This window comes from Pararge aegeria, chromosome 26, assembly GCF_905163445.1.
Source record: "Pararge aegeria chromosome 26, ilParAegt1.1, whole genome shotgun sequence".
NCBI classification, from domain to species: domain Eukaryota; kingdom Metazoa; phylum Arthropoda; class Insecta; order Lepidoptera; family Nymphalidae; genus Pararge; species Pararge aegeria.
Genome location: NC_053205.1, coordinates 9,587,036 through 9,613,719, shown reverse-complemented (window position 1 = coordinate 9,613,719; position 26,684 = coordinate 9,587,036). Strand labels below are relative to the sequence as shown.

The window sequence follows — 26,684 nt, the reverse complement described above, 5'->3', positions numbered from 1 at the left end:
TTTTTCCACGGAAAGTTCCAGAAATATCGCAATAAAAGATTAACGGGGCCGTAAAATTGGAAGAGTTCTAATCTACGCCAAAACGATCGGTTTGATGGTTCATTCCCATATAACTTCGAGGCAAACGATTCTCGACCTCAGGTTGATACACTTAAGATATCTAATCGCTTGCACGCGACGGATATACAGGATGTATTGTGTGCGAGGCATCGTACTGATTGCAGCGCTTTGTGAGATTTACTCAGTAAAGCCTCTTTATTTTACGCTTTGTTTTGAGATATCATATACAAATAAATATATAATATATATAACTTAGGTTATGCTACTTTAATTACAGTGCAATCTTACACAGGACAGATTTCTTTTGAAACAGCATCTCCCTAAACATACATAGGCCAAAGAAAAGAGACAATTTATGTAAACAAAATTTGACGTTATTTACTTGTGAAAAAAAGGATACAGATAATTATGTCCATCTCTTTTCGTCGTCCGAAGTGTATCACGAAAGGAATGTATTAGACCAAGTCAACTAACTTTGTTAAAAGATGGCACCAAAAGCCATAAATTAAAAACTAACAATATTTCCTTTGGTGCTAATTTACCAAAGAACGTAATAAAATCACACGTTTTTTAAGTAGAGAATCTCATAAACCGCTGCAACCCCGGGTCCACACGCCATACAAAACTACAATTCATACGTAAAATACAGTCATACAATGCAGTAAAAATGATTGCTTTGAGTTAGATATGTATATATGTGAGCAGTCGACGACACCGCGTGACGTGACGTGCGTCACGAATGCGCAACATACGTGACGTTGACGTAAATATACGTTTGGCTGACATGCACATGTATTGTTGATATAAACACGCGTTTAGTGCGCGTAAACATCCTGGATTGATGCAAATTATATTTCCTTGACTTATGAAGATATATTATAATTACAGGTGTTCACATATTATAAGAAAGCGGAGCTGGGACCAGATGTCACATATGTATTTAAACATATATAAGGTTTATATATATTTTTTTATGATATAACATCCTGTGAGTTTACGTTAATATTCTGATTTATATATGTAGTTGTCTACTCGACCCAAACAAGGTTTAAATATTTCAAAGTGGGTTATGGGACCAGATAAAATGACATACAATTTTTTTGTAGTCTTTCTTCAAAAAAAAATATACCGGTCGGTCGGTGACTTTGGTGACAATTCAAGAAATATATGTTACCATATAGTTGAAAAATATATGTATATTTTGATTTTCGGGCTCAGAGCCAGCTGACAGAGTAACAACACGCGTTGGGCGCAAAACTTCGCAAGCTGTCAGAAAACGAGATTTGGCACAGTTTTTTTTGTATATAAATGGCACGAAATTGTAATACTGATTTCAGTACGTATATTTATTCTAATTCACATGGAATTTATAAAATAATGGGGGGCACGTCACGCGGCGTCCGTCTGAGTACGCCATTTAAATAATTAATGTAACAAAAAAAAACAATACAGAGCTGCAATGAGATTCACCGTGTACGTGTACGCTCCTCACAACTACGCTGTGTCATAACTAATATTAATAATATCCACATGGCGCCTACCAGCGTGCACTAACTATGTTAACTACCATTACGAAACCGAGACAAGTATAAGAGTAGGTACCTACTAGTAGAGAGAGGAGAAAAAAAAACGTTTTTGTTTTTCACATCAAGGACAAACTAAATTATCTGAGATCTTCGCCTTAATTATTAAAAAAAAATGCGTATCTTTGCTTCGGGCCGCTAGGGGCCAAAAATATTGCTTCGAGAAATTGACCTTAACCTACGTCGATGAGCCTTACGTTACGAATACTGATGCCACGCGGGCAACGCGGCAAGACGTCCAATCCGAAAACAATCAAATAGGAACTGTTCGGAGAGAAAAAAAAATAGCTGCGAGCGCAGTGACCTAACCTCTCGGGGCGGGGGCTCCGCCGGCTTAGATGTACATCGGCACTCCGTACATGGCGCTCCAGTCCACGCCCTGGAACGACGACATGTCCACGCCGGCCAGCGAGTACGCCGCGCCGAACTGCGGCATGGCGGGCGCGGCCGCCGGCGCCGGCGGGGCCACGAGCGCGGCGGGCGCGGCGGCGGCGGGCATGGCGTAGGGCGCGTACCGGTACGCGTGCGCGGCGGGCACGGCGCCCACGCCGCCGGCGTACAGCAGGCCGCGGCCGGGGCGCAGCACGAGGCGCTTGCCCAGCGCCAGCGGCGCCGCCGCCACGGCCTCCTTGGGCTGCGCGCGCTTGCACTCCACCTTCTTGTTCTTGATGGTGTGGAAGTGGATGTCGCACACGCGCTCCACCGCCTCCTCCGAGTGGAAGGTGACGAAGCCGAAGCCGCGGTGGCGCTTGGTCTGCTGGTCCATGAGCATGACGGCGTCCTCCACCAGGCCGAACTGCGAGAAGTAGGCGCGCACCTCGTCGGCCGACGTGTCCTGGCCCACGCCGCCCACGAAGATCTTCTTGGTCTTGGCGGGCTTGGGCGCGCTCTTGGGCGTGGCGTGCTTGGGGTCGATGCGCTTGCCGTCCAGCGTGTGCACGGGCACGCCCAGCACCTTGTCCACGGCGGCCGCGTCCTGGAACGTGATGAAGCCGAAGCCGCGCGAACGCTGCGCGGCGCCCGTTAGCCGACCCGCCCCGCCGCAGGGAGCGCCGAACCCGCCACCCGGGACCGCCGGGGTGCCGGCTTCGGCTCGGCTCCGCGCTGCGGCACGGCGCAATTCGTAATTCCTTCACTCTTCGTACATACACCAAAGTATCTTCGGCATTGTACAGTACCACGCACGTTTCGCATGCGCACTACGACCTTACAGTTCATTGTAAAGTCGTAGAGGCGTGCGTCGAGAGTACGTAGCGAGAGATCCGTTTGGTGCGGAGTATAAAGATTGAAGAGATCGTAAATTACACCGCACAGACTGCCCTGCTTTTCGCGGAGTATAGCAAGTTAAGCTCCAATTTTCATTGTATATCATGGAATTCCGCAAAGTGACGCCCGCGTCTGTGCAATATTGAAAAACGGTTGTTGAGAATTTGGAGTCGGTGAGAGTGAAACTGGAACTTTTGAAGGTTTTATTAAATCTATGGCTCACGCAATATTAACTAAACAATACATAATATTATATTTTTTTTTTATTTTGACCTATATATTTATGTTTATATGTATTATTTTGTTCCAATACACATTGGCCCCAAACTGCAATCACCTAGTGATAAGTTATAATGCAGTCTAACTATATGCAGTTTTTCTGAACTCATACGCCTAATCGGTTTCTACGCGACATCGTACCGGAACGCACAATCGCTTGGCCGTACGTCTTTGTCTAAAGAGTGGTAACTCCCACCAGACAAAAGCTAGGCGGAAGAGTTTGCTAGGTATCAATTACGCTCCTGGAAAGAACTGAACCGATTTAGAAGTAACTTTCGAATAGATAGGCACACAATAAATTTATTTTATTATTATTTACAAGAAATTTTATTTACGCTGCTAAACCAATTTATCGCGCACCTAGTTGTTAGAAATAAAAACATTAACGATGCAATAGTTCCAGTTTACGCCTCACTGACTGTGACTATTAGTCGTGTTGACTAATAGTCACTCCCCTCTCCTATCCAACTACACAACGAGTACGCCAACAGTCGAGTGGCGGAAATCGAACCTGTCACTTTGCGGAACTCAGTACCGGCCTCTTTGCCTGTACCCAAAAAATGATTGGTACAATCAAACACATACTGTTAATATAGGAAACTAGTACTTAATTACCAGATGGGACCTACAAAACCTACGTAGTTACTGGTTAAAATTCACAAATTGAGGGATTCTTACAGGTTATTATGTATGATAAATATTACTTTCATGCTCAATTATATCAGTTACTATAACTTTTACTAGAGGACATGTAAGAGTACGGTTATTTTGCATAATACTATAGAATAAAGATTTACTTGTTATATATATTCAAAATGTTATACAGTTGTAATAAAAACGACAAACGGGTATCAAATTACTACCATACAAATGGTAATTTTTTATTATATGTGTCAACCCAAAACAATATTATATCAATCGACGAAAGAACTATTTAGCTAGCAAAATTGTCTAAAATCCTACCAAGCAATATCACCCTTATTGTGAAAATTCTACCAATTTGGAAGTACTTCAAAATTTACCCCCGTGTTGCTATACTAAAAGTACTTTTTAATACTATTCTGGTATAGATTACTAAGCAGGTTGTGCTTAGTAATTAGCTATATTTCTAATGAGTGAAATGTACACTTGTTATAGAGACTCTCGAGTTAGTGTTGCTACATGCAAATTAACAAGTTCACAATGATTTAGGTATTTCTGTCGTTAAATCTATAATAGTCATGATTATTAGCGGAAATCAAGAAAACTGAAACAAATAAAAAGGTATTTAATGATTAACAATTTAGACATCTACTATTAAAAGTATTTTTTTTGGAAACAAACAAAAAACTACCCTTATATCGATTATTCAATATGGCAACACTAACTTACAAAACGGGAATCTACCATAGACGTCAAATTGTAGAATATAGAGACAGGTCAAGAGATTAGAAAGGTTAAGTCTATTGCCTAACAATTTCTAGAATGTTAGTGAGTCTAGCATGCCATTATAAATCGACTATTGTATGTATACTTTAGTGTATTAAATACGTCATCTCAACCATAGCCCAACTATTGTTTACTTGTCTACGGTACCATAAACAAAATATTGAAAAAAAACTTGTATATAATATAGCTGTTTTTCTGTTCCTTACCATGTTGTTTGAACACTTGAAAAATACACCTGAACGGGGAAGATAGACTTAGGCCTCGAAAACGTATACATTGGAGAAGTATAATGCAGTAACTAAAAAAAAAAACAATCAAAACTTTTGAAGAGATGCCAAAAAAAAAAGGATTGCCACAAAGAAATATTGCGCCACAGGCGTATTGATTTCAAAAATATTGATAAAATTACAGAGGACAAAAAAAGAATAATGTTTTGAATTTTTTTACAAACAACTTTCTTCCAATAAAGATTTTTTATCATATATCATAATTGGCTCGAGCATGCTATTCACAACTCTATGTGAATAGGATAAGGATGATATTTATGTGTAGGATAATCTTAAGAGTATAGTGTGCCAATCGACCCTAGAAATGAGGGATGGTGAACATTTTGCTATTGAGTGCAATTTTTTTTTTTTAAATTTCCATTTTGATGCTTATTGCAAGTGAAAAAAAAACCATCACAGGTGATAAGGGTGTAATGTAAATTTGCCCAATGTACTAAAAAACTATATGTTCTTTAGCAAAAAGGAAAACAAATTGGATGATTTTCTGCCAGATTAGCAAGTACTACACTTTAAAAAACACTGTTTAGTAGAGACTAAAATGAAAACAAAATTTCTCTTATTGGATAACCTCTATTCATAGCATGGTAAGGAATTTTAGCCTCTTGTGCACCATTTTGAATGCATTTAAATAAAAGTGTTTTTTCCTTTGTCCAATACATTATTTGGTAAATAAATGTATATGTTTGAAATTGTTCACCATCCTTGAAAACTATATTATCCTATAAAGACAAAAACATCAGATGAATGAAATAAAATAATAAACTGCCCTGCTTGCAGAAATGAAAAAAAAAACCATTTTGTTTATGGTACACAAACCACTCTCCAGTCCCTACATCTACCTAACCTAACCGATAGTCGAAAACTAGACACTGACCCCATTCGGCTCCGGCTTCATTTAGTCTATGGCTGTCTTTGGACAAATAACATTTTATTATCTGCGGTTTATGATGACGCCTATAATAAGTTATGTTCATTATATTTAGTTTTTTCTTAGTTCTTAGATTCTAATCGCTTTGGAGTAATTTTTAATTCTAGATGTTGATATCTAAAATCAAGAGCAAACATCAATATTTCACTCACAGATAAATATTCTACAAATTAAAAATTACTCAAATAAAATAAAAAAATGTTCATATAAAATGTCAATAGTATTATATTATCTGGAAAATTATAAACAAAAGCGTTTTTAAATGGTTAAATTAGTGTATTTAAAATATATCATGTATCACGTTGTATTGTCGAGAAATTCATATTATTAAAGTAGTGCAAATTCAGCAGCATACAAAACAAATTAAACTGAACACTATTGACTTCAAAGTCACATTATCTGTATTCCACACATGTCTCCCTAGAACAGACTTCTCTTACACAAGAGATTTGGGAAGAGATTTAGAGTTTAGACCCACAACGCTGCCGCAATGAGGGTCGGCATGCCAACATAGATAGATTAAAATATATACGCTAATTTTAGTCATCAATTTAAATTTATCTTTTGTATGCAACTAAAAAGCACTTTATGTAACCGACTTCAATATACGACCTATCGGATTAGAGGCAACGTTTTGCTGGTGGTGGCCACCGGCTACCACGACCTTTAGACCGAAATACGGCGGCAGAAATAAGCGACGAGCTTTGTCACAAAAAGATCCACTACTAAAAAGTATGACGGATAAGTAATATGAGATTCTGACTCTAAGTCATACGAATCAATATATCATTTGCCGTAATCACCACCAGTGGCGTGCATAGAGTGTATGCACAGGGTATGCAGATGATATAAATAAATAAATAATAGATAAATGAATAAATATACTACGACAATACACACATCGCCATCTAGCCCCAAAGTAAGTGTAGCTTGTGTTATGGGTACTAAGTGACTGATGAATAATTTTATAAATAGTATACATAAATACTTATAAAATACAGATAACGTCGAATAAATATATTAATAAATATACTAAGACAATACACACATCGCAATCTAGCCCCAAGTAGCATAGCTTGTGTTATGGGGGCTAAGATAGCTGATGAATATATATGTATATATATTTTAATGAATATAATACACATAAATACTTATAATATACAGATAAACACCCAGACATTGAGAAACATTCATGTTCATCGCACAAACATTTCCCAGTTGTGGGAATCGAACCCACGACCTTGGACTCAGAAAGTAGGGTCGCTTCCCACTGCGCCACTCTGCCGTCCAAGGCACAGGGTATGCAGGTGATATAAAATAAAGAAAATCTCCAGTATGAGTTATAAATACTTCAGGGTAGGCTTTTTGTAGCTCTTATAATATGCCTATCCTAAGTTTTTTATAACTCGTACTCGAGGTTTTCTTCATTTTATATCACCTAAATATCCTGTGCATACCCTCCATTAACGCCACTGATCACCACGCTGGTCAGACGGTTTGGTGATGGCAGTACATGGTAGTAATAGGTATTAAATCCCGTTCTCTGATAATTTTGCTTAGTCGCCTCGTACTAGACCCGCCGAGTTTCAGTCGCGCCATGTATTGAAGTCGATTAGTTCAAGTTGAAATGATTATTTAACCTAATTCCATATAACGAGATCACATGTAACGAAATGCAACGCTTTCTCCGTAGAAACTGGTAAAGCAAATGACTTCAACAGCACACGTTTTGTTAATGCGAAAACACTTTGAATATTCTAGTATAGAGCCTGGCTTTAGTTACCCGTTTTTATTCCTATATATATCCTATATAATAGCTGTAAAAATCTGTATATATCTATTATAGCTGGCATTTATACAGAAAACAAGACAGAAATAGTATCTCATTGTATTATGGACCTTTGAAAAGTAGATCGGAACTGCAATGTTTGCTACTAGATGGCGCTACAGTCACCGATGAGAGCCGAAGCTTAGTGGTCAAAGCGCTCAGTCGTCGCAGGTTCAAATCCTGTCGGCTCCGAAACTCTTAAATATGCTTTGTTACATCAGCCATGCAGTGGCGTGCACTGGGTTTCTTACCAGGGTATGCATACAGTAGGAAAATTGCATAAAAATACAAAAATCCTCATACTATACGAGTTATTTATTAATTATAGGGTAGGCAGTGCTTTTGTGCATGTATGAAGTGCACGCCACTGCTGCCATGGCGGAAGCGGTGGATTTTGCAAAATCAAATTCTTTATTGTAGGCGATTTGATGCTAACTTTACATATAAAGCATTTTACTTTATTGGAAAATTATTGACATCGTGCCTATTTTGAAAAAAAGATGGGATAAAATATTCAAAGCAGTAATACAACGGTACGTGTGTGTGAGCCGATGACGTCATTCGCAAGTTCAATACCGAATAACACTATGGGCAACTTTTGTATCATTATGTTTTATCGTTGACTATGCTTTGCTACACCGGACTGCAAACAAATTTAGGTGAACTACTGACAAGTGAAAGCCTGTTAAATCCCGGAAATAGAACCCAGGCCCTCATGATAAGCAGTCGGGGAAAACAGAACAAGTTTTTATGAAATTTTATACAAACAGCACATGAAATAAATTATACAAAATAATATCAAACGGTCTACTGTTTTTCTGTCATTTATAATCTGTGTAGAAATGCCAACTGTTTTCTGATTGGTCAATTTAAAATTACTGCTTTTCCCGCGCTTTCTCTTTGGCCAATCAGGATGTTACCCGCGTACATCGCGTATGAAGCGATGAAAAGAAGAATAGAAATTGGTGAACACTGAAATCCCGTTTATCAAAAAACCATTCATTCCAGCTTATTAATGTGTATAATTTTCGAAATAAGTGTAGGAATGATACACCATATTAATACAAAAGTCACCCCAGCCTGATAGTATGCATTGTGTACTATAGAGACTATTTTTCGGACATAGACTCAACAGTATTAGGATGTGATTTTTTTGTGAGTAATACCAGATCTCAATTTTAGTATAAATAACTTTTCCTATAACAGTGGATTACTTGCGAAAAAAAAAATTTAGCTTAAATGACACTTTCGAACTACCTAATAATTAATTCTTTTTTATGTCGTTTAGATGTAGATTTTTTAAAACTTTGATCAAATGAAAATTCATGATATTTCAAAAAAAATATATCTACTTGATTATGCAATTCGGTCACTCAGGAGTTCTACTCTCATATTTATATGATGAAACGCTCATGTCCGAAAAATGGTCTTTATAATACTGTGTGTGGTTTGTATTATTGCACCCAAGCGTCAGTTAGCACCAGCTCACCTGTGTCACAGGGTCCTTCATGATGAGCACATCGGTGACAGGTCCAAACATGGCGAAGTATTCCCTGAGCTTCTCTGAGCTGGTCTGCCAGCTGAGGCCTCCCACAAACAGCTTAGATGGTGACGGGGATGTTGTCCCCGCTGTGGTCGCCACCGGCGTTGACCGTCCTGATGATGGTGAGGTTTCTGATGATGAGACACATACATGCCATGAGATTTTATTTCGTATCTACGTACAGGCCAGTTTTAGTGAAGCCTCAAGATTCTCCAAAATCCCAAATTGATAGACTACTTCTGGCAGAAATAGTAGTGTAGAGCATTTGATTCCTAAGTTTTTTGATAATTTAATCCATATTTCTATATTAGGATTTTTCTAAAAGTTTTGTGTTTTCCATTAAGATGAGTTAAAGTTGATGAGTGGATGTTCTTAAAATATTAATCCCTACAATAGCTGAACAGAACTGATTGATCAAATATTGAGCTGCTTCTGCCAGCAGCTTGGACATACAAATATTTTTATTGTGATTTTTGTCACAACCATAGAAGTTTGTGAATGGTTATTCACCAATCATGATTAATCGTGTCTAAAAATGCAAAATTCCTAATGGTTTAAAGTCCTGAGAGCAGCACTCCTTTGGTACCTGGTACATATACTTGGGCTTTGTAAATATTACAATAGTATTATTACATTAATTTCCAGTTAGGGTGCCCTTGTAGTAACCATTGCATTATTTTGATATTGTTAATATTATGTTGTAGAACAATTGGATAAGGTTAAAGGTAAAGAATCCAAACTATATTGTAAGTATTAAGTATTCCAGGACATTTAGGGTCTTAAATAAAAGTGCCATAACATGTCAGTAGTTATGGCTATGGCATAAAGAAATCATTTATTTCAAATAAGTCTACTTCCTCAGCTCTTTTGAGGCATCAAGTGTGACAAAAAACTGCATAACTATTGCAATATTATGCCACATTTAGGTGTAAGGCCTTAACTCAGAACTACAATGTGGTGGGATTATTTTAATTTCATCATCATGATGATGATAATTATATCAACCCAATAACTGTCCACTACAGGGAATGGGTCTGGTCCTATAATGAGAAGGGGTTAGGACATAGTCCACCTACTACTGCGGATTGGTGGACTCCACACAGTGGCGTGCATAGAGGGTATGCACAGGGTATGCAGATGATATAAAATGAAGAAAATCTCCAGTTTACGAGTTTTAAATAATGAAAACTAGGCTTTTTTATAACTATTACAATTGCCTATCCTTAAGTTTTATATAACTCGTACTAGAGATTTTCTTCATTTTATATCTTCTGCATACCCTCTATGCACGCCAATGACTCCACAGGTCTCTCAGGCATGCAGGTTCCCTCACAAATTTACCTTCACCATTGGAAGCAATAGATATTTTAATAGCTTACAAAGCACATAACACAAACAATGTTACAGGTGCTGGGATTCAATTGAAGCCATAATCCTAACTACTGGACTAACACTCCTTATTAGGCTGTCACCGCTTTGTTTAACTATGTCCAATAATAATCCTTAATTTTAGAACATCAAGGTATATCACAAGCTATAATTTAAAATTACTGCCCCTGATTATATTAAAAAGTTTTTTTCAGTGACAACTTTGTATACAATAGTTATCTAAAGTACTTTTTCAACTCAACTAAGAATTTATCCTCAAAAAATGCATTATAGAAAAACAACTTTATTGTGAATCTCATTAGAATCTGTTCAGTAATTCTGAAGACACTAGCCTTAACAAACAGACATTAACAAAATTAAAAAAATATACAGTTCTAGCAATTTTCTAAAACTTATTTGAAAGTCATTAGTCTACACTACTATACAGTAGGTATACTAATTTTGTTTAAATTATTACACTATCTTTTGGTCCTACCCAAATTACTGCAATAAGTTTCTAGTAGGTACATTAAAAATTCAACTTAATGTACATGCATAAGCTGCAGATTGCATAAAACTCAGGACAAACAAGAAGTTTGTTGGTACCTACACCTACATTTTACTGTTTAATAATGTACAATGAATATGCTTAATTTGCTAAAATCCTTCAACTTATTGCTACGTCTATACTTAGATAAAACTTAACGTGTTTGAGATGCTTTAGTAGTCATCATCATTAGAAACCAATTAGGGGCCCATTACTAGACACCAGTCTCCTCTTGTGAAGAAAAGGGTTAAGACTGTAGTACACCACACTGGCCCAGTGTGGATTGGCAGACTCCACACAACTTTGAAGACATTATGAAGAACTTTCATGCATGCAGTTTTCCTTGCATCTTTTTTAAATTGCTTAATACACAAAACTTTTCTGTAAAGATTTTTATGAAAATTAAGCTTCATTTGCTATACTCTGCTTAAAGCAGGAGAATCCGTAAGGTGTAATTTAAACACGGGCATAGAGGGTACATTGCTGAAGATCTGTTTAGTTTGTAGTATAAGGATTGAAGGAATTATACATTTCATCATACAGATTGTCCTGCTTTTCACGGAGTAAACCAAGTGAAGCTTCATTTTCATAATATATCATGTAATTTTGCAAAGTAACGCCTATCCAAAAAGGTCGTTTGTAACCACAGCCCCTCGAAAGTGAAGCTGAAGTCCTAAACACTAAGCTATCACCACTTCAGTATCAATGTGTATATAATTGTAAATTACACAGTACAATTAGGTATGTCTTTTTGTGGCAGATAATAGCAAATAATGCTTGTTTAATGTACAGCATGGACTTGCTCTATACAAGAGAAAATGGTGGAATTACTCACTGATTTGCTGCACCGCGATCTGTTGTTGCTGCTGCTGATGGGCGGCTGCCGAGGCCGCGGCGTGCGCGGCCGCCTGGGCGTTCAACACATGCGCCAGCTCCCCGCCTACCAGGCCACCTTCTACCACCTCCAAGCCGCCCAGCGCGCCGCTGGAATACACCATCATTTTAACACAACACTACTAAACCCACTAAACACTACAATCCCAGTCAACCTCAACGCTATCGACAATTTTTGCGTAATTTCTAAACTCAATTGTGTTTTCTTTACGGACGAGTTGGCGTCGATTTCGATAAACCATTCGCGCTTTCATAAAAGTTGAATATCGAACGTTTTTAGTTACTTTTTTTTCGACACGGCCGGCGGCCAGTACTTTTGTAATACAAAGCTAGCTGTGAATAACTAAAGAAATCTCACTAAACATTAAATCAAGGAAATTCGCTAAAACGTAATCATATTTACATTTCAAAGTAAGCAATCATTTTTCTAGCAATAAGTTAGTAACTTTAAATTTTCACTGGCGGCAGGTGGCTTTAATTTCAAAAAATTGTTTATGGTCGTGCGACACTTGTTAACTTGTCAAGTGCGGTCAAGTGTCACCGACAGGTATTTACAATAGAACGTAACTTTTTGCGTTCAGCAACTGCTTTTTATAGGCATATTAAATATATTATTTTAAAGTAAAATATTTCTTATATCGTAATTGTCAAATGCTTTTTGTAACAGCCATTTGAATCCTTAAAACCGCATTAGAGTGAGTGACAGAAAAGGATGTAAAATCTTAATCCCCCGTTCTTATAACTTTTAAGCGGCTATGTTGGGACGGTTTAATGATTAGGTACGAATCAAATTGATTGTCCAGTGCTTATAGTTCAGACATGCATATACGAGGTTCGAGCACAAAGCAATAAAACATATATTTGAATGTATCAGTTTAATTTGTTCAATTGTAATATGAATACAAATTAATGTATTAATGTTATTTCCACATGACTTAAGGAGTTATTAGGAAATTTAAGTGTTTATTTTTTGTTTCAAATGAAATTTAAGTTTTACTTTTTGTTTAACTTAATTCCAAGATGTGTAAATTTAGATCTACCTTTAGTTATTACCTATTTTGTGTACCTAATAACAATAAATACCAAACTAAATAAATAAATGATAAATGTAAAAAAAAAATTAAATTCAAGTAAGATTTTTGAAATTTTATAACAGAGATTTCGTTTCGATTTAACTTTTACAAACTTAATTTCTGTATATGCTTCGTGTTGGTTAAGATATAAGCATACGCCGAGAAAATAATTTCCCGCTTAAAATCCCATGTAATAGAAACTGCGCCGCGCCACCGACGGGAAACAGTAGTATTTTATTGAAAATAAACTTATTCCCATATAGTCCAGATGCTCTATAGAGATTTCAGGGCTGCCACCATGTTTTCATTTATTGTAAACTTCACCTTAATAAGGTAATTAATTTGGCATGCAATGTTGCATAATATGAGTAGGTTACATACGCCATTTTAAAATTATTTTATGTTAAAAAAAATACATAATATACATTTGTCAGATGAATGAATTGACAAACAAATACATAACGATGAAAACATAGACGATGTCATGCGTTATCAACTTAATCTGAATACGCGGAAATGCAGAGAGCATTCTCAGCACCATTTCCGAGGGCAAGTTATGCTAAAAGTTCCATTGTAATATTATCCACTAAAAAAAAATTATTTTATTATACGATACATTGTTCCACAGCCCGTCAGCCGAGGCATAAAAATTTTTATTTTTTTCACGTTATAAAGCTATAGTTAGTATTAAAAATTCATTCGTGAAATTAAGAAACCAACCTTCATTCTATTTCTTTTCTTACTTCACTAATATTTTAATAACGAAAGCAATTTCGTTTGTATATTACTTAATCCTTAGCTACTTAACAGATATTCTTAAAATTATGCATACACGTTGCTAGGGGTATTGATAAGGCCAAAAGGTACCTTGCATCCCGAAAAAAGTGGTAACTTGCAGGAAAAAATATCTCAACAACGCAAAAAACGAGTGAAGCCGCGATAAAAAATCAAGCTGAGAATAATTCATCCGAAGAATAAAGAAAAGAAACATCGCAAACCAGAAAATATACTTCATTATAAGGCGCGGCCAACCCTAGATTTACCCTCCTACGGATTGCGCATTTCGTCTTCACCGGGTGGATGGGGCTATTTCTATCTCTATCTCACACGAAGATGTTACACATTATACATATACCTCTCTTTTTCTCTCTTTATTTTTCGTGGGTTTCATTTATAGCGCCCTCTCGCTCGCACTAAAGGGGAGCTACAGAGAATGAACTCCTAATATTTACGAGCGGTTAAGGTCTTTATATATTCAAACTATTTCTTTAAAAGAATATTTCGTTATAATAAAATTTTGTTTGTTGTAAGTTATAACATGGCTGTACTCTTGAGGAATGCATAGTTAGAACTTTAAAGCTTTAGCATCAATCTAAACTACATCCTACAGAGTACAGTCTCACAGCTTGGCATGGGATAAGCTACCTTTGATGACCTCTCTGGCGCTTCTTATAAACCAAAGATGCGAGGGATCCGGGCTCCTCAGTTGTTTTGGGAATTAATACTTTCTGTATTTACTCTGCCCTATCGACAAAACCGTACTTTAAAATGTACATGGTACATGGTCAATATGTAGTATGGTACGCATCTATTCGATCGTTGTCCCATGTCTTGCTACTTGCCGTTATTTGTGAAGAATTCTGTCATTTATCTCCGAAAATATTCATCAGATCTTCATGAAAATTAGACACTACATGTTTTACAGTATACACTTTAAAATAAAAAAAATATTATTAAAATCTTTCGATTTAAATTTAACGGAGATATGAAGTACAATTGATAAAAAATTTCATCCCATTTCCCGGATTAAACTTATTGTTTACCGGGATAAAAAGTATCATATATGTTGACCCCGAATACCTGCTACCACTATACCAAATTTTTTTTTAAATCCGTTCAGTAGTTTTCACGTGATGCCCGGACAGACAGACAGACAAAATTTAATAAAAATCTGTTTTGGACTCAGTATCGATTATAAAGCATCCCCCAGTCAAAATTTTCTAAATATATTAAATGTACAGAAATCTTCCAGTAACAGTTTAACTATAAGTATAGATAGCACAAGATTAATTTAACTTTAACATCTTTCCCTATTCTAGGTTGTATCCAAAGTTAGCCTCAAAAAAAAATGAAAGATCCTCTCGCACATTACTCTCAGAAAAGATAAATTGCTCGCGTCCGCTCTGATTTATTGTCGGGGATGGAATCCTCAAAGAAAAGGTCTCTCACTGCTCGGACATCTATCAAGCAAGTTTGTGACGGCGGATTAAGGCCGAACGCACAACTACTTGATAACGACTTTAGGCACCAGGAGGTATCTAAAAGTCATCGTCAAAGTCTCTCACACGCGTGAACTTAATCGAAAATGCACTCGTGTTAATATCAAAAGTAGCTACCCATCCCTGTTTTGCACGGGTGCAATGTAGAATCTAATTGTGGCTACCCCACTTTAAATAAACAAACCTTTGTATCAAATCAGTCTATCTATTGTTGAAAACTGCATTAAAATCGGATACGTATTTCAAAAGATCTAAGCGTTTAAACATATCAATATGGGTAATGTTATTTAATGTATATTTATATTTATATGTGATGTATATTATACTTCTATTTTATATAATTGTGTAATGTTTATATCTTATTAATTGCACTTCCTACCTCTTTTCTATGTTTTTTTCCCTTTTACACCTTTGGTTGGCTGGAAGAAGGCCACCAAATTTTACTCTCTTGCTCTATGTTTATATCTCTGTGTCTACTTTTTTCTTTGGTGTAAAATAATAGTGTAGTTATTAATTCATGGTAGTGTATTTTTCCCAGTATAGTAACTCGATGGCGCTCTTTAAATAAACTTAGTTACATACATATAAACTTAGTTAACATTCACGCGATCGAAAAAGTCAACGAGGTTGTAAAAGTTGTTGTAAATTATCTCATAGTTGAGCCTGCAGTAATACACGAATCGATTGGTCGTAATAAGTGTCAAGAAGATTAAAAAATGAATTTTATATTAAAACGATTAAACGCTATGAGATATGAATATGGGGTTTCATTTACTTAACCCAATAAACAGAATCTGGACCTCGAAATTTGGCGACTCACTTCCAGCGTTCTCCAGTAAGCTTTGGAATAATACCTCTAAAATGTGTATTTTGAAATTTAGAATTTTCTTAATTAAGTTTTGGTCTTTAGTTTAGTTTAAATTTTTTGTCTTGATTCTTTTTATTTTTTATTATGTGTTTTACTTACTATGTTATTGCCACTGTAATTTATGTTGACATTTCATCTTCATATTTGTTTACTATTGATGTTACTTTCCGACGCACTATTACTAATATCTGTGGTAGCGTATAAGTGGGTTCTACAGTATGCTAAACGCCATTTGTAATATTTCGTATTTACCTTTCTTTATTTCTGTAAACCTGTTGGTGCCCATAGTAAATAAATAAAAACTTAGAAGCAGGCATAAACAAAAGCTGTTTCCCAGTCCGGACATCTATCAAGCAAGTTAGTGAACGCAGCTTTATGCTATTCTTTGCTTTCGCGGACTTATTATGTAGATCTCTTGAAGTTGGGCAGGTGCACCGTTTCCACTTGAATAAGCACTTTTGAAACCTGCTTAAAATGTTTCAAACGAATGCCTGTTCCGGCTTTTCTTATCTTATGATTTTTAGAATATCTTTTTTTGTCTTTGTTACACTACATATTAGCCCTTGACTGCAATCTCACTGGATATATTGCACGCCTCATAAGCGAAGCGTTGAGGTGGGTATTACTGTCAGTTAACATACACAAAGTGATTCTCCAACTTAAAATGTCACTTTAAAATGTAACTTCAAAACACACATAATAGACAAATGTTAAGAAAAACACAATTTTTAACACTCACGATATTTGTAAATCTCTTTTTATTATTTAAACTAATAAAAAAATTGTTTTAAAAGTTCTGTCTTGGACGTCCGTGTGTCTGTATGTGCGGAGCCCGTATCTTGAGGTCACGATTTCGAGCGAAATACTTATCGATTTGGTTTTTTTTAATAGGCTCCAGTATTTTGAGGAATAGAAGCCTATTAATTTTCATGGTATAACTAGATGTAGTTTAATTATTATTTACAAATAATCTCAATTTTATTGTAGTGAATGAGATTATGAGGCGTGCACTTTGGATTTTCCAACTATTTTTATATTAAACCAGCATGGTGTTTACTTATATCAGGACGGGATTGCGACAGATCACTTTTGTATACCAAAAAAAATTTGACGTTTGACAACAAAGATCGCTACTAAGCGCCTTTTGTATTCTACTTCTTTCTTTATGCTTCTGTTTTTATTATATTTTTTATATATTAATGTTGTGTTATACAAATAAAGAGTTTAATAAATAAAGATTGCGAGTTTTACGCCTTTCCCACCCTGTCGCCTGTCGTGAGATACGTAATCACCCTTCCGGAATGGGTACGGAACGTTAAATCAGTTTTTACGGAAAGCCAAGCTTCCCACGAAACCAGACCGAGAGAAATCTCAGAGACTAAATTCTCAAATTTAAACCGCCCGGTTTTGACCTTACTCCCACACACACACTGCACTCCCACACATATAGGGAAGAGTTCACAACTGCTCCATCAAAAATAAAATAAATCCAATCAATAGGCTGATTAAGAGATTTTTTTAAATTTATATAAACAAAAAAATCTATATACAGGTACAAACCTGTATAGAAATTAAATAAATTCTCAACCTATCAAGTCTCACTGTTGGACCCAGGCCTTTTCAGACCGATGACTTAAAGACTTCAAGACACGGGGTTAAATCAATTAGCCCTTAAGATGTCTCTTCAATAAGTTCAAAGTTAATATAAAACGTAAGCTTATAGAAAAATCGTATTTTAATATTAAGGATCACATGTGTGATGAAAAAGCTTGGGTATGAATTGCACAAGTTTCATAGCTAAACATTACTCGACTGTGAGATGGTGATAACAAAAATAACCTGGCTAAGTATGTTGTGGGCTCTTCTTAGACCAGGGCGCGTTTGGAACCCTCCGAGCTTTAGTTTAAAGTTAACGAATGCAGTAGTCACCATCGCCTAGCATTAGTATCCAATGTAATCTGACCATAAATAAAACAATTTTGATTTTTTTTTGAATTAGTGTTAACATTGTAAATGTAGGAATGCTTCATAAGTGCCTGTGATAAATGTAAGTGTCTACATGAATAAAACATTTTAGAATTTTGAATTTATCCCAGCCAGCAAACCCAGTTTCGAATTTTTGGGACCGTCTTATATCGATGGTGAAGCTTTTCGCAAGTATTATCTTTTTATTTGGATATTTCAGATTCTGTAACGATTTGAATAATTATAAAAATATGTCGGTCTTAATTTAAAGGTGATTATCTGATGAAGAGCATTATTTATCAGATATATTAAATAAAAATAATTAGTACATACTTGCAGTACTTTTGGGGAAAAAAAATATCTCTTTGAGTTTTCACCTGTTTCATGGACCCCCTCCATATTCATTACAAATATATCCTTAATAAGTGAGAAGCTTAAAGAAATATAAAGCAATAATAAAATAAATGAAAGGCCTTTATTCTACTACCAATTATTAAATTTTTCTTTTATAACATTTTTACTAATCATTATTACAAATTTGAATTTATTTGATAAAAAATATACAAAGAAATAAGTTTAGGTTAAATGTAGATAATATTTCTTTGCGTAGCAATAAAATTAAAATCGATATAAAGTTACAGAGCGTTTAAAAATTGATCATTGACAAATTGCTTTCGGTTCGCCGCTGACCGGTATCAATGAGTGAAATCATTCGTTCCGTCGCGTTCAAGATTAGCCAATTCGTGGAGTGAACGATGAGGTCAATAACTTACTTTTGCCGTCGATAACGGCCTCAACTAACTTGGCTGTTTGATTTAAATGCTCTTATTCCCAAACATGTTTCGAAATTTGAGGATTATTTTGGTTGATTGTTGTAAACATAACATACAAACAGCGGTCGGCAAAAGTTGTATGAAAATCCACATCTGTCGAGGTTTAGCGCCCAAATAAATTGCATAGTAAACTCATGCTGTTTAATTTAAAAATGGAACGTTCTTACACTCCGAAACAAGTTAACCTAGGAGTATGGAGGGTAGAGGTAAGGAGAGTCATCTTATATGGGAGAAAAGTTGAAAAAGTGTCCAGTTGTTGCGCTTAATAACAGTTCAAAAATCCTCCACAATGGCGCTGGTGGATGCACAGGGTATGGTATGAATGTAGCAATCGTAGATGAATTGAAGTATGCCGAGTTAAAAAATTTAATGTCATTATCGACTAAAGTAGTTAATTATTGAGAATTTCAATAACTTACGTTGTACAAAATATTGTGGTAAATATAACCTTACTTCCTTTTATCTCCATACTTCCTTGTTTATTTTTCAAGCCTACTCTAACAATATTTATATTTGGCGCTTCTTTTAAGAGTTACCCTGATGCAAATGTGGCGCCATCCTAATTTAATACATTTTGACGACACTTTTTCATATACACAGATGACTCTCCTTACCTCTACCCTCCATACCTAGGAGATAGCTTATCAAAGGCCTTGTTTAAATTTCGAAGTGGCTTGCTAAAAAAAAAAAACAGTTGAACACTTTAACGCGAAAAAATCACTGTTGTTCTTTTGTTTTAAGTTGTTTTAGGAAAGTATATATTTGTCAAAATGAGTTCAAGTGAATACATGTATGAGAAAAGTACAATATAAACCTTGGCCATAACTAGGCATAGCTTGAACTGACGTATGTGTGAACGTCGATCAATGTCTCTTATGACTGCAAAACAGGAGATTTTAAATACGAATATTTTTTATTTGTATGTTAGACAAGTCATCCCGCAATAATTGCTGATCGATTTGCACGATTATTTTTTAATGACTGTGGAATATCTCAAGTTTGATGCCATATATTATATTTCACTAGCGGTTCTCGCGACTTATACACCGTCCGCACATATATACACCTTAAAAGTAAGATATATGCTGTCTCGGACTTTTTGTTAGAACTTTTAAAGGTGACCAACTTTGTCATAAATGATTTATCGAAATTTTAACTATTTATACGCACGCAGCGGAAGCTCTCAAAAGGAAAAAAAACTTCCGATGTTGGAACATGCTTAATTGGTTCTATGCTCATATTCAAAGTCAAATATTTCTTTATCCAAATAGGCACATAGATGGTACTTTTGACGGCCGACTGGCGCAGTGGGCAGCGACCATGCTTTCTGTGTCCAAGGCCGTGGGTTCGATTCCCACAACTGGAAAATGTTTGTGTGATGAGCATTAAGTGTTTTTCAGTGTCTGGGTGTTTATATGTATTTTCTAAGTTTTTATGTATATATAATCCATAAAAATATTCATCAGTCATCTTAGTACCCATAACACAAGCTACGCTTACTTTGGGGCTAGGTGGCGATGTGTGTATTGTCGTAGTATATTTATTTATTTAAAAAAAAAACATGTAAATTATAACATACAAGTTGATGGCGATAACTAAATTCAACAAATTAAAACTTAAGCCAAGAGGGTTCCAAACGCGTCCTGGTCTTAAACTTAGCCGGTTGTTATTTTTGTTTTGTTATCACCATCTCCATCGTCATCCATTCGTCTTAGCGTGGTGATATAGGCTTCCTCAATTAATGAGCTAGCCAAAAATTAACGATTTTTTTTCAAATCAGACAAGTAGTTCCTGCGATCATCGCGTTAAAGTAAACAAACAAACAAACTCTTCAGTTTTATATATTAGTAAGTATAAGAAACCTCTTAAGTTGGAAGTATAGAATGAAATTTCATTTTGGACTTCAAATAACGATAAGGTCGCTTTGAAAGTTGTCGGGCCACTGTCATCTCCCCATAGAAAAATGATTGTTAAATTTCAAAATGTTGTAGGAAAAGAGCAACTGCTGAGTTTCTTACGGCCATTTCTCGACAGAATCTGCTTTCCGGTCCAATGAGAATGCAATAAAGACTACAGAGCGTATTTCTAGGATCTTAAGATTTTACTTTTTACGTTTAAATGAGATAGATTAATGAAAAGAAATAAGCATGGCGGAATTACTTCCCCAGGCGAGCTCCGTCACAAAACCTGTACTAATACTCAAAATATTTATTTTACATGTGTTTCTGTAATTATATTATGCTGATGTAGATACCTACGCACCCATTTGTAGAAACGTACGTACGTTTTAATTAACGGCGAAATGATGTCAACATTCGGTTTGAAGTAATAAGGAAATAATTAAACCAGTGGATGGAGTTAGAGCGACGTGGATTAAAAAATATTTTCCCCCTTTTGCAATAATAGTACCAGAAATCCTGGTTGGAAATGAAAATTCTAGGAAACTGTGCTACTAATTTGTTTTAACGATAATTTGGCAGAACAATACATTTGAAATAGAACCAAAAGTCATTGGTGCTATTTTGGAAGTTTAAGTATGCCCAAGTTACATATCAAATTTAACAAAGCTTGGTGCAGTGATCGAGCTGAACATATGTAACTTAGAAACCTCATCAATGTCAGCATTATTATACAGGACTATAAAAATGTCAAGTCTGTCTGTTTGTAGAGACTCCTAGAAGTTTGGGAGGCTGATTTTGCAAACATTTTTGTATCATGCGAGAGATAAGTGCAAAGCTTTTATTAACAAATTCATCAATGTTTTAGTAACCTCGCTGCATTGAATGTGTTTTACAACACAATAAGTAAATAACTTACTATTGGTAGATACCAGAATAAAATACATCAAAATATGTAATTACCTACTTTCAAAACAATTTACAATTTGTGTACAATAGTTGAATATTAATTATTTCATTGTTTTATCAGAACTGACACGCGCACTATCAAAAGCTGCAAAGGAAAAGCGGCACAAAATTAATCGTGCTACACTTCCGCGCTTTTGTCGCGGTGTAACTGTTTAAATGCTCTATTTAGCGAAGCCTGCCGCTAAATGTTTTGCCAAAGAACAATTTCATTATGCCCCCGCTTACGATTACGGCTTCAATTCCAACAAGTACCCGCAGTGTTGCAGTTGTCGTTGTAAACTGGAAAAGAAATGCCCAGTTGTGCAATTTCAGCAATTCCGAGTGGAAAGCTCAGTGGCTTTTACAGCCAGACTGTAGTGTGAATTACACTTCACTCGAAACTGAATACGCTCCAACGGGATTGGCGAAAACTCATGACACCGGTCTCGCATATTCCTCCCGTGCTAGAATCGGCGGGGTCAACGACCTCTAACCCAATTTCCCCGGCCATAGACAAGGACTCGTCTCTGGCGATCGTCGATAGAATGTAACATTAATCGTGCGTGTGAAAAGATGCACAGATAATGAATTAACATTTTTTCGTAGTGGAAAATCGATAGTTGATTGAGGGTGGCGTTCATTGAGGGTGTGGACGGGGAGGCTGAGGGCGGGCGAGGGTCGGGGAGCGTGCGCGAGGCGCGTGCGCGAGGCGGCGGGGCGCGGCGGCCACGCTGCCTCGCGTCACACGCCGTCCGCCGTCGCGCCCGTTGCGCGTCCCCGCCATATTGTCCTGTCACAGCAGTACGTGATACTACTGCTGCGCCGGGACAAGCCGGCGGTGGCGTCGCCCACCACCAGCAGCCCGAAGATACCACTCTAATGTTACCGCATTCCAAATTTCCGTGTCGTGTCTTGTCTTTTCGCAGGTCTGGCTGATGTTCCAGCGGCGGCGGAGTCCAGACTCCGTGCCGATCGATCTCCGAGTGTTACACAGTTATAGTGCATGTGTTTTACATCCCATACGATTTGTAACATTTACATGGTATTTGAATTTGTAAAAATTTCCGTGCTCGTGTCTAATTTTATTCAGGTCCAGAGGCTATTCCAGAGGAGCGACGGTTTGCAAACTCTTGAATCGATCCCAGTGTTACAGTGCATGATACAAGTGTTTGTGCTTACTGTGTTATAATGCATGCTTTGTTCTAATATCATACTTAATCAATGGCATGACAGTTAAGTTAACTCAAATTGTATTTGCATGAAGAACAAATTATTGCTTCTAATGTCAAATACCGAAATAGTGTGTAGCCAATAGGAAACAAGCATTTTTGATTCATTAAACTTTCCAAGTATCGTTAGTTTCTAATCGTTGCCAAGTATCGTCAGTTTCCAATCGTAGCCAGCACAGCTAGTTTATTAGTTAACTAATTTGATTCAATATATTTGTACAATTAATGTACGTAGTTGTATTCCGTTATATTTCGTTAATTATGGTGTCGGGTCATGGGGTTTACGACTGCCACAGGGTGCATAGGTATCGAGCGGCGCGCGGCGCATGCGCGGCGCCATCTTTGGCTGCATCCGTCGGCGCCAGCCATTTTCTTTCGTTTGGGGTGGACGTGCAAATTAACGTTACCTCCCCACTTTTTTGGCTTGTTGCTATGGGCGATAGGCAACACTGAGATGCTATTGAGTAATTACTATCTCTGTTTCGCATTACATGTATTTAGACTTCATTAGATTAGATAATAGACAATTTAGAGAGTGCTAAAGAACAGATCATACATTTAAATACCAACCATATACATAAACGATCTGCAATTAGATTCATTACTATGGCATCTCAAAAATCGTAGATTTTATTTATATAAATAGGTATTTTATTTAATTTATACGACTCAGGATCCGTTTATTCTTAATTTAACGTATGTAGGTTAGCCAAAAGCCGTTTTGATAACAGTTTAAACGATGTAAATCACGTGTAGTTTTAAATATGTAAATCCAACGCAAATATGGTACGTATTATACAATTAATGAAAGAATTAATAAATTAGAGTGAATTATTGTCTGTACATAGATTATACAAAAAAACATGAGAGTAAACTCGTGTAGTAGCTACACAGAATATAAATGCGAAGATTAAATTTAATTAGGATTATTTAAATAAGCAATACGGCAGTTTTAGAATCATAAAACTCTTTATCAATTTTATTCATCTCATTGTCTGCTAGAGAGTTGTAATGTTTGTATCTTTAATTGTTTCGCTGATTTTTTTGCATACAAATATCTAAACCAAACCAAATTGGCACGTCTAAAAACAGTACTGATCTCTTCTCAGTGTATCGCCCGTAAAGGGATAGCATTATTTATGACACATGTATAGTTAATTAAACTCTGTGATTCATATCCCATAGGATTGGCGCTATTAATTTCATCACCGGTCAAACAGACGACCGTACTAGTGACTTAACTTTTATAAATCAAAATTACAACTAATTTCAGTTATAAAGGACTATAATATGACATGTAACAATGTCATAGAGTAGCCCGGTCACTGAAACCTTAGTACAGGATTTGCTCACTTGCAACCGAGGAGTCGTTTTAGAGTTAAAAAAAACTTGGCCGTCGGAGTAAAATGGTTCTTATTAATATTAGGTTAAAGCTCAATTTTGCTTACAATTCTTTAGCTCGGGCTTCTGACAGAACGTTTGTAAAACATAAATGAGTAGTACACGATTTGCAACTTTAAAACGAGTTGCAATAGGTCCATTTTACTTTGACGATATAGAGTTTGATGTGCGAAAACGACTTCTCGATTGCGAATTTTGTACTAAAGCCAGTGTTGAGTAGAATCGAGCGAACACGCCCTTCTCGCAAATATTTGCAGTGTTCCATAAACTTTCCGCGAGGGAATCGATCCGGGTTCCATAACGAAGTAAATTAATATTGTGGCAGCTACATTCGTTTTATTCTATTACAACTTACGTTATTACTTGAACTGTTTTATTTATTGAGTTGTGTTACAGTAAATTTATAAAGTGGGTAAATAATTAAACTTTTGATAACTATAAATTCATATTTGCCAGATATTTATGTTAATGATTGAGATTGATTTGCCAGATATTTATGTTAATGATATGATTGAGTTGGTGGGTATTTTGATATAAATACGACTGCATCATCGATGCACCGCAGTCCCACATGGACTCGAACGATGCAATTATATCTCCCGGTGTCTTAGTCGTTTAACAGTAAGTTGTTATAGCAAAATGAAGTGCCAGGTAGCGACGGTAGATCTGAATACTGTCACCACCCTTCTCCCCGCGGGTGTCGTACGGGATGACTAAGGGAATATAACAGACAGCAGCGAGCTCTGAGCGACTACTAACATATATACTGCGGTCACCAATCCGTCTGCTGTCTTTAGTCCAAAACTATATGGATATTAAAAGATGGAAAAATTAAATTCAGTACTAAGATGTACACGTAGCTTTGCCCTCATTCTCCCTGGTGCATTGTTGAGACAACGAACAAAAAATTGTCAAACATCAACACTTTCACATCTATGTATATCTATCTATCTATCTACTTATAATAAAACTGTCTCTGGAAGATTTCTGTACATTTAATATATTTTGAAAATTCGGACCGGGGGATAATAGATACTGAGTCCAAAACAGATTTTTATTGAATTTTTATTTGTCTATCTGTCTGTCTGGGCATCACGGGAAAACTACTGAACGTTTTAATAAAATTTTGTATAGTGATAGCTTATATTCCGGGTCAACATATAGCATACTTTTTATCCCGGTAAACTAAGTTGCCTTCAGGAAATAGGAAGAAATTGTTTATCACATTTACTTCATAGCTCCGTTAATATGGGGTAACGATCGAATGCATGCGTACCACCCTACTAATATTATAAATGCGAAATTTTGTGAGGATAGATTTATAGATGGATGGATAGATGTTTGTTACGCTTTAACGCCAAAACGAATGATTCGATTAGGCTGAAATTTGGCAGAGACATACAATGTAGTCTGGAATAACTCCATAGTTCTTATATAAATAGTTCTTAGATAAATAGTTTTATAACTAAAATTGATTATGTACCTGCAAATTCCTCTTTAAATTATTCAAATTGGACCTATCATTTAGAAATTACGACGGATATAGAAATGCTAAAAGCAAGAAGAATGCCGAGGGTCACCCGGCCGCGTATTATATACTTAGTTTGGAAATCAAACTGGACCCGGTAGGTGGCGCTGCAATTAGCTTCTTGGTTTTTTTTAAGATATTAAAACGAATGTAATCGAAGTTGCGCGGGTCAGCTAGTTTATAATATTAGTAGGACAGTATAGATTTCATTCAATACTACTTGTTACAATTATTGCAATAGTTAATTTGAGAAGATTGAAAAACCAATAGCACCACATTGTAAAGATGGGCAACGCCTATTCCCTGTACACGAACGGACACAAAATGATGAAAAACTTTTAATATAAAAAAAAAAATAAAGCGGACAAAAAACTAAAATAAAACGCAGTATAATCCTTACTGATTGATAGTAAAAAAGTGTCCCAAAGATGAGTCCACAGTATTCCCTGCTCAGTCTTATTGAGTCGTCGCCACAAATAGTTACACTGGCGGTTTTTTATACGCGAGGGGTTCGCCCGGACTTCATTAGGCCATTGATGGCTTCAATTTAATGGCGTCTTCAGCTACGCCTACTATATGTTTGATTCGGCAACTTTTTTGCCTGTGGTGCAACATGCGCACTGTGCTTTTGAGCAGGAGGTCGAACCAGAG

At 36.3% G+C, this 26,684-nt stretch overlaps 1 protein-coding gene across 2 annotated transcripts in view; it reads right to left on the bottom strand.

Annotated features, from left to right (window-relative positions):
* Positions 1 to 783: 783 nt before the first annotated feature.
* LOC120635124 (RNA-binding protein Musashi homolog Rbp6-like) overlaps positions 784 to 26,684 on the bottom strand; it is a 141,456-nt gene continuing 115,555 nt past the window's right edge. The window contains exons 1-4 of one of the 2 annotated variants that reach the window (XM_039906050.1): positions 12,415 to 12,506; positions 11,953 to 12,101; positions 9,149 to 9,333; positions 784 to 2,652 (exon numbers count right to left, since the gene is read on the bottom strand). In XM_039906050.1, the coding sequence (XP_039761984.1) occupies positions 1,978 to 2,652; positions 9,149 to 9,333; positions 11,953 to 12,101; positions 12,415 to 12,434 (1,029 nt within the window). In that variant the 5' untranslated portion in view covers positions 12,435 to 12,506 and the 3' untranslated portion in view covers positions 784 to 1,977. Of the gene's footprint in view, positions 2,653 to 9,148; positions 9,334 to 11,952; positions 12,102 to 12,414; positions 12,507 to 26,684 lie in introns of those variants that run through there. The other variant, XM_039906049.1, reaches the window with a different exon arrangement.